The sequence below is a fragment of the Mastomys coucha genome, unplaced genomic scaffold, assembly GCF_008632895.1.
Source record: "Mastomys coucha isolate ucsf_1 unplaced genomic scaffold, UCSF_Mcou_1 pScaffold7, whole genome shotgun sequence".
Classification (NCBI taxonomy): Eukaryota; Metazoa; Chordata; class Mammalia; order Rodentia; family Muridae; genus Mastomys; species Mastomys coucha.
This window is the reverse complement of record NW_022196913.1, coordinates 57359773-57375453: the sequence shown is the minus strand read 5'-3', so window position 1 is coordinate 57375453 and position 15681 is coordinate 57359773. Positions and strand designations below refer to the sequence as shown.

General features: G+C 49.2%; 1 protein-coding gene across 2 annotated transcripts in view; it reads left to right on the top strand.

Annotated features, from left to right (window-relative positions):
- The window catches only part of Auh (AU RNA binding methylglutaconyl-CoA hydratase), a 103503-nt gene that overhangs the window by 37794 nt on the left and 50028 nt on the right, over positions 1 to 15681 (top strand). For both annotated transcript variants that reach the window (XM_031358048.1, XM_031358049.1), the window contains 2 exons: positions 7562 to 7654; positions 9405 to 9461. In XM_031358048.1, coding sequence (XP_031213908.1) covers positions 7562 to 7654; positions 9405 to 9461 — 150 coding nt within the window. The remainder of the gene's footprint in view (positions 1 to 7561; positions 7655 to 9404; positions 9462 to 15681) is intronic.

Below are 15681 nucleotides of genomic sequence, written 5' to 3'. Positions count from 1 at the left end.
GAGACACGACTAAAGAGCTGTGCTGCTTGCTGTGGGCACACCTCTGGCCCGGCCTGTCTAGCCCACAGGACAGTTTGGGGAATGGGAAAGAAAAGATGAGTACATTCTGTCAACAGTAAGTGAAGACCATCCGAGGATGTTTATCTGTGGGCACACACAGGCTAGACAGACCGGCCTGGAAGCCTTTGAGAGGACGCTTCAGGAAGTGGATGCAAAGCCTGCTGGGAAAGGAGAAACCAGTTTCTCATGGTGGGGTGTCACTGGGTATACTGGCTACACTCCAGGGTCAGCCCCATGCCCAGGAACAGTTGGCCAACACAAAATGAACTTAATGGTCAGTGGGTCAGTTGGTCTGTCTGTCTATCTATCGTTTTTTATGTGAACTTTTTGTTTTGTTTTGCATCTTTTGAGTTACTGGGTTTTTTGGAGGGGTGCTGAAGAAGGGAGGGAATGGGTTAGAGAAAGAGTGAGCATGAAATTGGGTAGACAGGAGGTGGGCAGGATCTAGGAGTTGATGGACAGAAAAACGTAATTAAAACATATTGTGTGGGCTGGGCGGTGGTGGCGCACACCTTTAATCCCAGCACTTGGGAGGCAGAGGCAGGCGGATTTCTGAGTTCGAGGCCAGCCTGGTCTACAGAGTGAGTTCCAGGACAGTCAGGGCTACACAGAGAAATCCTGTCTCGAAAAAGACATATATATATATACATATATATGGTGAAAAAGAATTTAAATTAAAAAAAAGTCCCTCACAACCTTGGGCAGTGGTTTTTTAATCTTTCTCATGCAGTGACCCTTTAACATAATTCTTCATGTTGTGGTGACCCCAACCATAAAATTATTTTTTGTTGCTATTTCATAACTGTAATTTTGCTACTGCTATGAATCTTAAGTACCTGTGTTTTGTGATGGTCTTCGGTGACCCCTGTGTAAGGGTTGTTTGCCCCGCAAAGGGGTCATGGCCCACAGGTTGAGAAGCACTGCTTTACTAACTGGGTTCAGTGTCAGTAGGAGTCACAAACTTGCAGATTGTCTCAATCTCAGTGGGACGTTGTACACCTCAGATCACCCAGACACTGAGGCCTGAGGTGCGTTATAACGTTGCTGCCCTCCCTGACAAGGTGGCTCTGTGGGCAGAGGTTTGGAGTTCAGTATCCCAAATCCACATGGTGGAAGAAGAGAATGGACTCTGACCTCCACACAGATGCACTCCTCAAGAGCATGCACACACACGTTAAATAAGTAAGTCAGTGTAAGTAAACACCCATTGTGTGGCTTTGCATTTTGTGGATAAACTATCAGAGAGATTACTTGGAAAGTTTCCTCTCACAGTTACCACTGTAGAGTGTAGCACTGACTTATCATGGTCTCTGTTATAAGGGTTAGAATCACTGGTATGACATCACAAGGCAGGAGTAACTTGACTGAGTTTTAAATGCTGTCATTTATACACTTAACCATTATGTTCATTTTAACTCCGTATGGTGTTAAGAGCCTACAGGAGCTTCGTCTCCTGCACTGGTGCAGCCTACAGGAGCTGCATTTCCTGCACTGGTGCAGCTGAGTAGCTGTGATTCTTGTTGCCATTCAGACCTACCCCACTATGTAGGTGTCTGACTTTTGTCCCACTTTATTCAAAACTTCAGCCAGTTAATGCCACAGTGATGTCGCCGCGCAGGCTGAAGCCAAGCGCCCCTGCTTCCGTGCTCATTGCCACCGGACAACTTGGCTTTTGCTTTAACCACAGAGTTTTGAGAGCTGCTCAGTGAATAATAGCCTTGAGTTTGCAGACTGTATGCTGAATGCTCACTGTGTCTTCTGCCTGTGCCTGCGTGCCAAGGAAGAGTCGTGGGAAGGAAGTGCGAACTTTTAGGAGTTACATAGCTTCTTTACGAGGTTTCCCTAGCACCACTGTCCTGTGAGTCTGCTGCCTGCTGGGCACATCGTGACTCTTGGCCAGGAGCAATCTGCTTGCTTACTTACTTCTTTTAGAGACAGGGTTTCTCTGTGTAGTCTTGGCTGACCTGGAACTCAGTAGGCTGGCCTTGAACTCAGAAATCTGCCTGCCTCTGCCTCCCAAGTGCTGGGATTAAAGGTGCGTGCCACTACCACCTTACCATCACCAGCTGGCCACTCTGCTTTTTAAGCCCGGGCCATGAGTTTGACTGCCAACTCTGGTAGTTTCTCGGCAGTTGTCATCTTTTCCTGTGTGGTCATTGCTGCTGTGCTGGTCTTTGACTCTGACACAAGACACCTGCATACACATGGGGCTTGTCGCTTTGCCCCTGCTGTCTCGTTAAGGTTTTCCTTGGGGCTTGGCTGCAGTGCGCTCTCTCTCTCTCTCTCTCTCTCTCTCTCTCTCTCTCTCTCTCTCTCTCTCTCTCTCTCTTTGTGTGTGTGTGTGTGTAGATACCCTTCTGAGTCCAGAAGAGGGTGCTGGATCGCCTAGAGCTGGAGTTCCAGGCAGTTGTGAGCTGCCCAGTGTAAGCTCTAGGAACTGATCTGGGGTACTGTGCAAGAACTGGATGTGCTCTTAACTGCTGCGACGCCTCTCCAGCCCTCTGAGTTAACTTTGAAAATAATTTCAAAGCACTTTTCTGGCTTGTCCCACACTGTGCCCAGAACTCTGTGGCCTGGTCTTTACATCCCACCTTGCAGTGGCATCAGCCCTTTCTGACTGTCCTCTAGCTTATTTTGTTATCAGGTGGCTTTCCCTCCATCTTCCCTAGCTAAACATCAGTGCCATCTTTTATGTATCAGTACAGCCTGGAAACTAGGGTGGGTCCTGTACACAGGTGTGTGGGATGGGTCCTGTGTACAGGTGTGTGGGATGGGTCCTGTGTACAGGTGTGTGGGATGGGTCCTGTACACAGGTTTGTGGGATGGGTCCTGTGTACAGGTGTGTGGGATGGGTCCTGTGTACAGGTGTGTGGGATGGGTCCTGTATACAGGTCTGTGGGATGGGTCCTGTGTACAGGTGTGTGGGATGGGTCCTGTGTACAGGTGTGTGGGATGGGTCCTGTGTACAGGTGTGTGGGATGGGTCCTGTGTACAGGTGTGTGGGATGGGTCCTGTACACAGGTTTGTGGGATGGGTCCTGTGTACAGGTGTGTGGGATGGGTCCTGTGTACAGGTGTGTGGGATGGGTCCTGTACACAGGTGTGTGGGATGGGTCCTGTGTACAGGTGTGTGGGATGGGTCCTGTGTACAGGTATGTGGAGGTAGAGCTGTCCTCAGGAGGTGGCTGTTAACAGAATTCCCCTACATGAGGAACACCAGAGCCTTCCAGAGCTGTCCCACTTTATTTGAATTTTAACCTAGTGTTAGCGTCTAGGTGTCATAGGGGTTTGCCTGGGTCTGTAAGACTAAGGTGGCTGAGACTTAGGTGTCATAGGGGTTTGCCTGGGTCTATAAGACTAAGGTGGCTGAGACTTCCAGTCCTCGATCTGGCATCTCTCACTTGAGGGTGGTGGCATTTCTCTGTGGCATGCCTGCTGGCATCTAGCAGCACCCTATGTGGTAGTCCTGGGCTAGCCTCCAGCAGAGCCTGCCCAGCCTGTCAGCTTTACTCAGGGACCACTTTGCTCAGTTCTTGTGGTTTCTCCAGAAGTTAGAGGGGAGGAAGAAAGCATCTTAAGTCAAAAGTACAGTTGTAACTGGACCTAGAGATATTTAGGAATTTAGTGTGATTTTGTTAATAGGGATTTTATTTCTATTCTTGATTTTGGTATTCAGACTTTCCATCATAATGTATATGGACCTTTCTGTTAAAGTAGTGACTTCACTGTTTTCTATAGCAGTACTAGATTTTTTTAATTGTTTAAAATTACAGTTTATTTTTCATTTGTGTGAAGGTCAGGGTGTTAATTCTCTGCTTCCACCACATGGGTCCCAAGAATGGAGCTTAGATAGTCAGCACTGGCTGCACATGCCTTTACCCACTGAGTCATCTAGCTGACAGCAGAATGGTAGTCCGTAAGCAGAACCTAGTTTAAAAGTCACAAAACCAGCACCAGCCTTCTCCTCACAATCAGATTGTTTGCTTTTCTGGAGGCTTACAATTAATCTCTCCCTGAGGAGCAGAGAGTAGCCGCAACCCCTCCAGTCCTGTGCTGCCTCTAGCCTTGCTGGGCCTGCGTGTGCAGTGGGCTCTGAGGTCCATCACCCTTTCTTCTCAAAATAGCTCCACTCTTTAATTATTGCTTTAATTATATTTTTAGGAGCATTTCAAAGGATTATTATCTTCCTTGTCATACCTGGCTCACTTCCTGGAATGAAACTCAAAATAGTATCTGATCCCACTCTTGCGTAACACACTGAGTCATGGTTTCTCGCTGTCGCCGTGGCCCTGGCATTTCATTTCCTGCCTCAAGACCTTTGTAGGCATTCATTCCTGCCCTCTGGGTGTTCTCTCAGGCCTCTGTACTGATGCTCTGCCTTTCCAAGAGTGTACGGCTTTAGAATTTATAGTATTGTAAAATATTGAATAGATTAAACTGTTCTAATTAAGTAATTTTTTAGTAGCCAGCCTCTGCCATGCTGATTCCTGTTACTGGTCAGAAGTCCCAGGTGCAGCGTGGGCACAGTTACTCTTTCCTTGCTCTGTTTGGTTGTCATTCTGTGTTCTATATTTCTTAAAGTTGCAATGTTAAACTTGTTGTATTCTCCTTGGAAACATTAATTCCTCAAAACTTAAACGTCAGATTTAAAAAACACTTTTTGATAATTCCACAGTGTTTGATCATAATTGGAAAAGGTTACCATTTGTACCAGATTCTGTGTCTGAGGTGAATGCCTTTGCTCCTGCCCCCAAGCCAGACTCCTGGTCACACCATCATGTATCATGCTGATCTAGTCAGCCTCGTTCTTACCCCAGCTCTTACATTGGTGGTTGGGGGTTACACTCACTAACTGATACTATATCACACCCGTCTGGCTTTGTGTGTGACGGTCTGGTTGTGCAGACGATCTGCTTCAGCCTCAGACCAGTGCGGGCACCACACCACCTGTAACCCCCATTACAGGAAGCTCAGACACCCCCAAGCCCCTACACACACACTAAAAAATTTAAAAGTATTCACTAGTGAACGGTTTGCAAATATTAATAAGGAAGATTTCATTGTTGGTTTATCATTAAATAAAATGACCCCTTCCTAGAAATTTTATGAAAGAGAATGTTTTCTGTAGCCTGGGAAAGAAAAGCGAGGCTGGCTATTTCATCCATAACAGCACAGGCTCATTTCTTGGCCTCCTGTAAAGTCTACCCAGCTCCTGAAGGTTACTGACTGGCCACACTTGCTCTGCTGTTTGTCTGGAAGACTTGGGAGGAGGGGCTGTCACACAGGCCCTCCAAGGACCCAAAACGCTGTCCAGCACACCGAGGAACAGCAGCTGGTCGCTCCTCCCACAAGGGAAGGTTAATAGTACAAGGCTATTGGACTGATTTCACCTGCAAACCTAAAAAAGGAAGGGCAAGGGCAGGTTACAGCAAGCATTCCTGAGGTCACTTAGAGTGCCTGCAGGGGTATGAGGGTGCTGGGACTTGAACTCAGGTCCTCAGGAGGAGCAGCATGTGCTCTTCTTACCTGTGAGTCACTCCTCCAGGCCACCATATAATAAGTTCCAACTCCTCCCTTATCCCCCCCCCCCCTTCCCTCTCAGCTTCAGTGCACAGCTAGGGCCACCTACTGGAACAGGTTTTCCTTGAAGAAAACTGATGGCACCCCCCCACCCCGAACCCCAGCATCTATCAGTGGCTAGAGGGACTTCACCCGCGCTTCCTCCTCCACCTGCGCTCATGTGTGCAGTGTCCCTGTCAGGTCCAGCCAGTGTTTGGCCGCAGACATCCACGACCTCTGGCTTACAGTTTTTCTGTTGCTTTTTCCATAGTGACTCCTGAGCTTTGGGGCTGTGACATAGATGTCTTATTTTGAGTCTCATTCTCTGCACATTGACCAGTTGTGGGTCTCTCTGTTAATCTTCATCTACTGCAAATGAAGCTTCACTGAGGAAGGCTAAGAGATGTACTAATCTTTGCATATAAAGATCAGAGTGTATGGGGCCCTTTATTACTATGGTCATTTAGCAGGGCAGCAGCATCATTTTCTCCCCTATGGCCTATGACCTACCCAGCCGTAGGTTTTAGGCCCAGTTAGCAGTTTCTGGAATGTATTCTCTCTTGTGGGGTGGGCTTCATCCAGCCCTCTGGGAAAAAAGTGAAAAAAAAAAAAAGTGGCTATTTACTACAGTAGCGTTCATGCCCCAGGTGCTCTGGTGCACATGACATGCCAGGCAGGTTGTTATTGGAGCTCATAGGTTTCAGTCCTGGGTAAGATTGTTGACGTGTGTGTTAAATTAGAATACCCATAGAAGTCATTACACTGGGGAAAGGGCTGTGATGTGGGCTTCAAGGGAAGTGGGTAGAAAACTGGCGGTAGGAAGAGGAAAGGGGGATGGATAATGGAACTGGAAGTAGGCAGGGGATTGGGGGGCCAAGGGCAACACAGTGACTTTTGAAAATGCCTTATGGAAACCTGCGACTGTAGAAACTTCCAGAAACACTCTCTTGTAGGATCTGTGAATGCCACCCCTTCCCACAACTACTTGTGTTCAGGATCCCAGAACCAGAGAGGATTGTGGTCAAAGCGTTTGTACGCCAGCTTTCCTTGGCACTGTGGGGCTAGTCCCTGCCCTCTGTGGCCAGTGGCACCATGTGGCCCCTGCCCTCTACAGCCAGTGGCACCATGTGGTCCCTGCCCTCTATGGCCAGTGGCACCATGTGGTCCCTGCCCTCTATGGCCAGTGGCACTATGTGGTCCCTGCCCTCTATGGCCAGGGGCGCCATGTGGCCCTGCCCTCTATGGCCAGTGGCGCCATGTGGTCCTGCCCTCTATGGCCAGTGGCGCCATGTGGCCCTGCCCTCTATGGCCAGTGGCGCCATGTGGCCCTGCCCTCTATGGCCAGTGGCGCCATGTGGCCCTGCCTTCTATGGCCAGTGGCGCCATGTGGCCCCTGCCCTCTACGGCCAGTGGCGCCATGTGGCCCCTGCCCTCTATGGCCAGTGGCACCATGTGGCCCTGCTCTCTATGGCCAGTGGCGCCATGTGGTTCCTGCCCTCTATGGCCAGTGGCACCATGTGGCCCTGCCCTCTATGGCCAGTGGCACCATGTTTCCTTTCAGCAGATGTTATGTCTTGAGCTGTGTTCTAAGTACCAGAGGGCCAGGAGTTCCAAAATGCTGCGTAAATTATCCAGTCTTGGATTTGCATGAGCTGAACACCTTGTAAAAGACTTTAGATCCTTAGATTATGAGGCTATAGAATTCAATAAAATGTTCCTGAGAGGAGTTCAGGAATATGAGAGGTTCAGAGGTGTTCCCCATTGAAAGGGAGTGTCTACAGTCCACACAGAAAGCTTTGGAGGAATGCTGGGAGTGCTTGTGTCTTATGGAAGATGAAGGAGGCATGAAGTCTTCATGGGACACCCTGCTTAAAGATATGTGCTGAAATGGACTGTGCAGAGAAGTTACCTTGAGTGAAGGAGATAAACCTTGTCTGTTTCAGCTAACCTCCCTGTGCCCACGATCGCAGCCATCGACGGCCTTGCCCTCGGAGGGGGTCTGGAGCTCGCTTTAGCATGTGACATTCGAGTAGCAGGTGAGAACTTAATCCTGTTAACATAATTTGTGATGTTATTTGCACGAAAATCAATACATTTGGGAGATTCACATGTTTATTGAAATAAGCCTGACGTGGAAAGACATTCAGTTCTCTGTATAATCTAGATAAAAACAAAAAAGACATGAAAAGGAGATTTGGGGATGAGGAATGGGGTGTGGGAGACAAAGAGTGGTGAGGAAGAGGCAGACACGATCAGAGTACAGAATGGGCTCCATAGGAGTCAGGAAATGGGACCTGCTGTTTTGTACAGTGAATATACTAATGAAGAAGCCTGGGGTCTGGGTTGACCCCTAGAGCACGCACAGATGGCGGCGGTGGTGAGGGGTACTCAATCCTCAGGGCCCAGTGTTTTTGTTCTGCTTCCTCTTGAGTAGAGAGCACTGAAAAGTTTCCCGTGGAACCTGGTGTTTGCAGTTGAGGTAGGAAAGCTGTGTTTGAGCTCAGCATTTGAAGCTCTTTGTCATCCCTTGTCCAGCCTCAGTGGAAGGACACATCTGGTCTGGGGCTCCAGGGCTGCCCATTCTAGACTCCTTTCCTGCCATTTAAAGAGAGCATCCCCTCACCATGGGGTCAGTTAGTAACACGTCTGGTCCAGCATGAAGCGACTTTGTTCCCATAGCAACAACTTCACTCCCTGGAAGTTCTGTCCTTTTGAGTGCTGGCGAGCACCGTGTTGAGGGAGCTGTGAAGAGTTGGGTGCTGACCAGAGGCCAGTGCCCTTTATGTGGTCCACTCCCTGTCCTGCCTAGAAGCCTTTTGAGTGTCTGTGAGGGAGGGAGTAGGATTGGAGAGGAGGGAGTGAAGGAGCTGGGCACCCCAGGCCATGTGTTTGCCCTGCTCTGAGCAAGCATCTACAGCCTGCCCTTTTTCTTGTTGTTGTTCTGAGCACTGTCTTCCAGAGTCTCAGCACACAGGGCCCTGCCCTCTGGTGCAGCACTGAGAAGCAGGCGGGGTGGGCAGCAGGGGGTCATCATGGAACCCTCTTTCTCACTGTCACCTCTGCTGCAGGCAGCATGGCAGGAGTTTAAGCCTTTAGCTTGCCTTTTAGCAGCTTCATGTGGCTACATCTTGGGGTGCTTTCTCTCCCCTCCCTGTATTATTCTGGGTTCCTGTGTTGCTGTGATGATCTTCACTTGTTTTTCCTGGTACTGGAGGATGAGTTTGCAGCTGAGAAACTGAGGCATGTGCAGCCCATTCAGAAAAGGTAGCAGACTAGAGGCCAGGCTGTGGGAAATAGCCCAAGGGACACTCAGGCCGCGGGGTGGGGCCTTTTGTCAGAAAGTAACTGGACCCTTGGCCTTATCTGATTGTAGAGAGAGTTGTTTGGTCTGAGGACTGTTGGGCAGCTAAGGAGTCTGTACTTGTGAAGTCTCTCCCTTGATTCCAAATCATTAATGGTATTCGGGCCTTCCTGCCCGGGCGGCGTCAGATCCAGGGGTGGTACCACACTCTGGTACTTGACCCCAGGGACCTAGCTTACTACCAAGCAGTTTTGTACAAAAAATGCCCTTTGTTCTCCTGGGGGTGGGTCAGGGGAGTTGGGGGTAGAGGGTCATTTTGAATCATTATGTTTTAATAACAAAAAAAATGTTTAAGTAGTTGCTTAAAAGATGTGGCATCAATTTAGTCGGTAACAAAGTTTTCAGAGAATCTTACCTTGCTTCTTCGATTATCATATTGCAAAGTGTGACATGCCTGTCACTTAATTCTCTCCATTTCTTTTTAGCTTCCTCTGCAAAAATGGGCCTGGTGGAAACAAAGTTGGCAATTATTCCTGGTGGAGGTATGAATTGCTCACTCTTGTCCCTCAGTATCTTTGATTTGGCACCAGATGTGAGTGCAGGGCATAGACCTGCCCACGGGGAGGGCAGCATTTGGGTTAAAGAGGCAGATGCTGTGCGCTCAGCGCTCAGCACTCAGGGCTCAGCGTCTCTTTGGCCTGTGGGGATCAGCCTGCACTCTGCTCTCTGCCTCGTCATGTGGTCTATGTTGGTATCACCGCTTGCACGTTCTCCTTACAGAAAGAATCACAGCCAGTTTGAAACTTTGCCCTGTGTATTTGAACTTATGTTCCCTCATCCCAGAGTGTCAGGTACATAGCTAGACCCTGAGTGTAGGAGGAGATGGTGCTTCTGCTGCTGCCCAGCTTTGGCTGCTGTGACAGGACCCTGGAGGCAGCTGTCTGTGGGAGGGAAGGCTTCTGTGACCCCGGACGCAGCCGTCTGTGGGAGGGAAGGCTGCCGTGACCCCGGACGCAGCCGTCTGTGGGAGGGAAGGCTGCCGTGACCCCGGACGCAGCCGTCTGTGGCAGGGAAGGCTGCCGTGACCCCGGACGCAGCCGTCTGTGGCAGGGAAGGCTGCTGTGACAGGACCCCGGAGGCAGCCGTCTATGGGAGGGAAGGCTGCTGTGACAGGACCCCGGAGGCAGCTGTCTGTGGGAGGGAAGGCTGCTGTGACCCCGGAGGCAGCCGTCTGTGGGAGGGAAGGCTGCTGTGACAGGACCCCGGAGGCAGCCGTCTGTGGGAGGGAAGGCTGCTGTGACCCCAGACGCAGCTGTCTGTGGCAGGGAAGGCTGCTGTGACAGGACCCTGGAGGCAGCCGTCTGTGGGAGGAAAGGTTGGTTTGGGCTCACGAGTTTCAGGGGGTTCAGTTCACTTCTCTTGTTCTGCTGTTTGAGTCTGTGTTTGAGTTAAGCATCCTCGTCCTTCTGGAAGGTTTGTGGAGCAAACTCACTTTGTGGTGAGAGAGCGAGAGGAAGAGACAGAAAAGCGGGGTCGGTACCCCACTGACCATTTCTATTTCTAGGTGGCCCCTCTTCCTACCATGTCCTTGTAGTGCCTCCATGGGGTGTTTTGGGGATATTCTGGGTTTAAATTACCTAGTGGCTTGGGCTCTAGGCTGTCTCTTCTCCATCTGCACAGTAGGACAGCAGCTGTGGGAATGTGTACGTTCTCAAGCGGGGAGGGGGGAATTGGGGAGGGGGTCATTTAAGATTTAAGAATGCACTTTGCCAACATGGGTAATGAAATACTTTATCTGCCCTCTCCAAAATCTGAATGTTTTGCCGTCGTGATTCATAGAATTTGTATACATTCCAGTTTTGCGATGTCATTCTTTGAGAAAGGTGTCATTTAAGGATGGGTGCATTATACTATAAAGTGCCTGATAAGTTAACGAACCAACCAATTCAAGCCAAATTAGATTATATTGAAGGCGGGTTTATTGGAGAGCTGTGCTTGGGCAAGTTCACTGGCCCCCAAGGATTGAGGAGGGAGGAGGGGGAAGGGAAGAGGGAGAGAGGGAAAGAGGGAGAGAGAGAGACTGTGAGTGTGAAGGGCAGCCCAGCCTCTGGGCTGGAAAGTTTAGAGTTGGAGACAGGGTATGCCAGTTAGGGACTGAGGGATGCTGGGGGGACCTGGAGGGCAGATCTGCTTTGATAGGTACAGTATGTGCCTCAGTCCCTTGTCCTGAGGTCTGAAACCAAACATCGAAGCCTTTTTCGAGGGGCAGCAGAAATGTCTTGACTCCTTCCTGCTGACACTGGTTATGGGGCATGGACAAAAGCTGGCTGATTTACTTCTGTCCAGGCCCTGGGACCTGTAAGCTGAGTGTTGTAGGCACCAGAATCTGAGGGCCAGGGCAGGGGATGGATAATGCCCACCTCCCCCCCACTGAGCAACACTGACTTACTACAAGATCAGAAGTTTTCCACTTTCTTTCCCTTTCCTCTCTCCTCTTCTGTTCCCTTCTGCCCCCTTCTCCCCTCCACACTCTCTTCCCCTTTCTTATCACTATTTTGTTGTGTCTTGACTTCTGTCTTGTCTGTCCGTGAGCTATCACTCTGTATCCCTTACAGTCTGGCTGCAAACCCACCACAGCTGGCCTGCCTCAGCCTCCCAAGGACTGCTTACAGGTGTGAGCCACCATACCCAGCTGAGCTTGGTGCACATTTGATAGTTCTGTTTCAGAACCTTGAGAGAACCCCTTTCTGTTGTTTAGCACTGTCTGTAGTGATTTATGATAAGAGCCACCTTAGGAAACTGGCAGTGGGCTCCCAGTAAGGTGTAAGGGACGTGTGTGCCGGTTAGTAGCTGCAATCGCCCCCTGTGGTAGGCAGTGCTGATCTGGGTATTGACTGTGTCTTGAACATGAAGCACTTTGTGAGCCCAGTAGGAGCTGGAGTGTTTGTGTGAAAGTAGCTGTGTGGATAACTGTGGGCAGACTGACTGACTGAGCCAGGAAGGTAGTTCAAGCCAAAGGCTGAGAAATCACAATGTCCTCTTATGCACTAAGTTCTTTCTGGGCCTGTTACAGTGGACCGCTGAAGAGTTGATTGAATTTGGGCTATGTTTTCTTACGAATAGAATTTGTTTCCTAACTTTTGCTACATATATTCATAATAAAAATTGGAGTGCACTGGTGTCTTCCTTGTGCACCTGTGTGTGATGGGGTCTGTTGTGTTGTTTTGTAATGTAGTCTGAGGACTGTATTTTAGCTGCTCCTGGACCTGCAAAGCCTTCAGTTAGTGGCTCACCCCTCAGTGTGCTGGTAGGGTGTGGTTTCCCTTTGAGAGGGGTTTGTCTCTTCCTGACTCACCGAGATCTTGCATGTGGCACGTACACATTACTATTTTGATTCTTAAAATAAGACGCTTTCTCTTTTAAGTTGTAGAGCAATTTATTTTAAATGAAATTCTGTCTTAATTAAAAGGCTAAGTCTGAAGGCTTGTGGGAAATTGCTCTCAGCCTTACTACCCGTTACCTTCTCTTACCTCCTTCCCTTTCATGGATAGCGTCATCTGAGAATACTGACCTTAGAACATTCTCTGGCCTGAGAGATGACTCAGCCTTTGCAGGGCAAGACTGATTCCTACATTTGCTCCCTGGCTCCCTCAGTGCATGGAAGGAGCAGCTTCACTTCGGGGAGTTGCTCTCTGACCCCTAGGATGCGTGCACACAAATTGATAACGTGTGTTTTTTTTTTTTTTTTTTAAATTCTGCTTCTACATTGGCGATTCCTCTGCTGTCCTGGAGAGATGTTCTGAGGTGCCTGCTTTTGAGGCCATTCTGTTAACTATTAAATCTACCAACGTTTACTTTTTTCTTAGTTCCCAGTGGCTAAAAGGTTTCCCTGGTCTCTCCATCCTCTGTCCAGCAGGGATGGTCTCCCAGAAAGACGCGGCTACAATATCAATCTTGTCTGCTTTTCCCATTTTCCAGATGAGAGCTAAAAGAGAGCAAAGGAGTGGTTCATCCATGTGGGCGTCTGGGATCACTGCTGTGGGATGTGTCTCATTTCCCTTTCTAATGCTTTGGAGGAAGTGAATGTCTTTAAGCAAAGTTCGTGAAACGCATCTGGTCTAGAGATGGGTCTTGCAGTGGGGAGACGTGATCCCCTCCGTTCCTGCAGACGCAGGCTTCTGGATTGACCAGCACTTGGCGGTTTGTCCAGGTGACACCATGCTTCCCATGTGGGTCTCTGTACACTGGGTGGAGCCTGGAGGCTTAGCTTCTGCTCTTGCTGCTGTTTCTTCAGGCTTCAGTGCAACTTCGGTAGCGTTAGGGCATGGCCGACCACACTAGCATTTGATTCTCTTTGAGTTTGAGCTTGAGCCTGAGTAGCAATGTGATTACTTCCAACATATCTGATAAACGAATATAAAGCTCAACTATAAAATGTTTTGAAGAGACTACAATATTCCTAATGAACCACTCCTATCATGTAACTTAAATTAGAATTCTCAAGTATAGTTTATTAGTGTTGTTTAGTGTTAAAATTAGCATTATAAGTGTATAGTTCAGTGGATGGTGCAAAGGGGTGGATGTATGCTAAAATAAGTTTCCCTGACTACTGTCTGGTTGGCCCCGATGCAGTCCAGGTACAGTGTCACCCACTCTAGCCCTTCCTGATGATGGAAAGGTGGTGAGCTGTTCGTCTCTGTCCCCTTCCTCCTTCCAGCCTTTAGAGAACATCGGGGAGTGTTGTCCATGCTGTGGGGAAGTGTTAGCGGTCGGCCTTGCAGGTATCCTGTCTTGTTTACTCTTGAGTAGGCCGAGATTGTGCAGCTTTGGTTAGAACTTCTGCACAGGGATGCTGGGCTCTTCCTAAGGCGTCTGATGTCTAATTGTCGGTGCTGGCACATTTTTTGTCTTTTAACAGGGGTTCAGTCAGGGTTTGTTCTACTGTGATCAAGACTGTGTCCAGAAGCAGCCTGGGAGGAAGGGCTCTAACCTTGCATTCATAAGTCTGTTGTAGGGATAGCAGGGTAGGGACCTGGGTCCACCCTGGGAGGAAGGGCTCTAACCTTGCATTCATAAGTCTGTTGTAGGGAGAGCAGGGTAGGGACCTGGGTCCACCCTGGGAGGAAGGGCTCTAACCTTGCATTCATAAGTCTGTTGTAGGGATAGCAGGGTAGGAACCTGGAGCGGGGAACTGGAGCACAGGCCTCAGAGGAATGCTACTTATGGGGCTTGATCTCTGAGCCTGCTTCCTTGTAGTATCCAGGACCTCTCACCCTGGACTGGGTCCTCTCACGTCAGTGAAGAAAATGAATCAGTCAGGTAACTGTCCACAGGCTAATCTGCTGGGAGCATTTTCTTAATTGAAGTTCTCTCTTCCCAGGAGACTTTATCTTGTTTTTGTTTGTTTACTTGCTTGTTTTGTTTGTTTTTGTTTTTTGTTTTTTTGAGACAGGGTTTCTCTGTGTATGTCCTGGATGTCCTGGAACATGCCCTGTAGACCAGACTGACCTAGAACTCAGAGATCTACCCATCTCCGTCTCCTGGGTGCTAGGAATAATGTGTGTACCACCCCCACCTGGCACCTCTGTCTTGTATGAAGTTGATGTAAAACTTGTTGGCACACTTTCAGCTGTGTCTTGGTGAAATTGCCACTTTACCTAATAACTGCACATATTTATGGCCTGTAATGTGGGTGCTTTGACGTCTGTACACATGTGGTATGACTAAGTTAGGATGTGGGTGCTTTGACATCTGCATACATGTGGTGTGATTTCCATCACCTCTGCACCGCCCCCTCCTTGTTCTCTCCCCTCCTCCCCATGACACCATTGAGGTCTGTTCCCTTGTCAAATTTAAGGGCTCACCAGTGCCTACAAAAGGTCTCTAGTATTTCCCTGGCTCAGAACTCGCTGTATAGCCTGTGCTAACCTCAAACTCCAGGTCTTCTGGGGCTGCAGGGTGAGCCGCCACCGCGGGCTGTTTCCACACTGCTTTCAGTTAGCATCCGGCATACTTGGGTTGAGGTTGAGAAGTCTGACTGCAGGCCCTGTCAGATGTGTCCCATTTGATGCCCCATCCGTCCTGTGACAGTGTTTGGCTAGTTTGAGTTGGTAGCTGGTTAAAATGGTAACTAACTTGGCATCCCTTTTGTAGCCTGACAAGTGCAAGAAAAAGAGCCCCTCCCCCTCCCCAGTTCTGTTCTTTCCACTGTCCAGGATGAGCGCTGGGGCCTCTGGGCATGTGTACTTGGCACGTTCTCCCCAGGAGCTCCTTGTTAAGGCGTGTCTCTGAGGTAATGACTGACATTTAAATCCTGTCTGTGTGTTTTGTTGCTAAAGGCAGCCCTGAGTTGGGAAGCTCTGTTTATAACCTTTGTTGCAGTTCCCCTAGAATTTACATCAGAATTTGAGCTTATCTTAGAGTGGCCTCAGCCCTGAGTCATCATTATCCTCGGAGGGTGAGCTGGATTTTCATAAATAGCAAGAGGTCCTCCGGTGCCAAAGCCAGCGCATAAGGTCATTCAGGAAGGAGAGCCCTGCTACAGCATAATAAGACCAGAGAGGCTTAGTGACGAGGCCTTTCCAGGCTACGCAGGGTAGACGGCCTTGCAGGCCTCGCTGCTGCATGGAGGTGCCTTTCTGAATATTTTAGTAGAGCTCTTAGCACACTTCCTGAAATGCCCTCCAGGTTCCCTTTCTCAGTTCAGTCTGTACTGGGGCTGGGAGTGGCGTGTGTGTGTGTGTGTGTGTGTGTGTGTGTGTG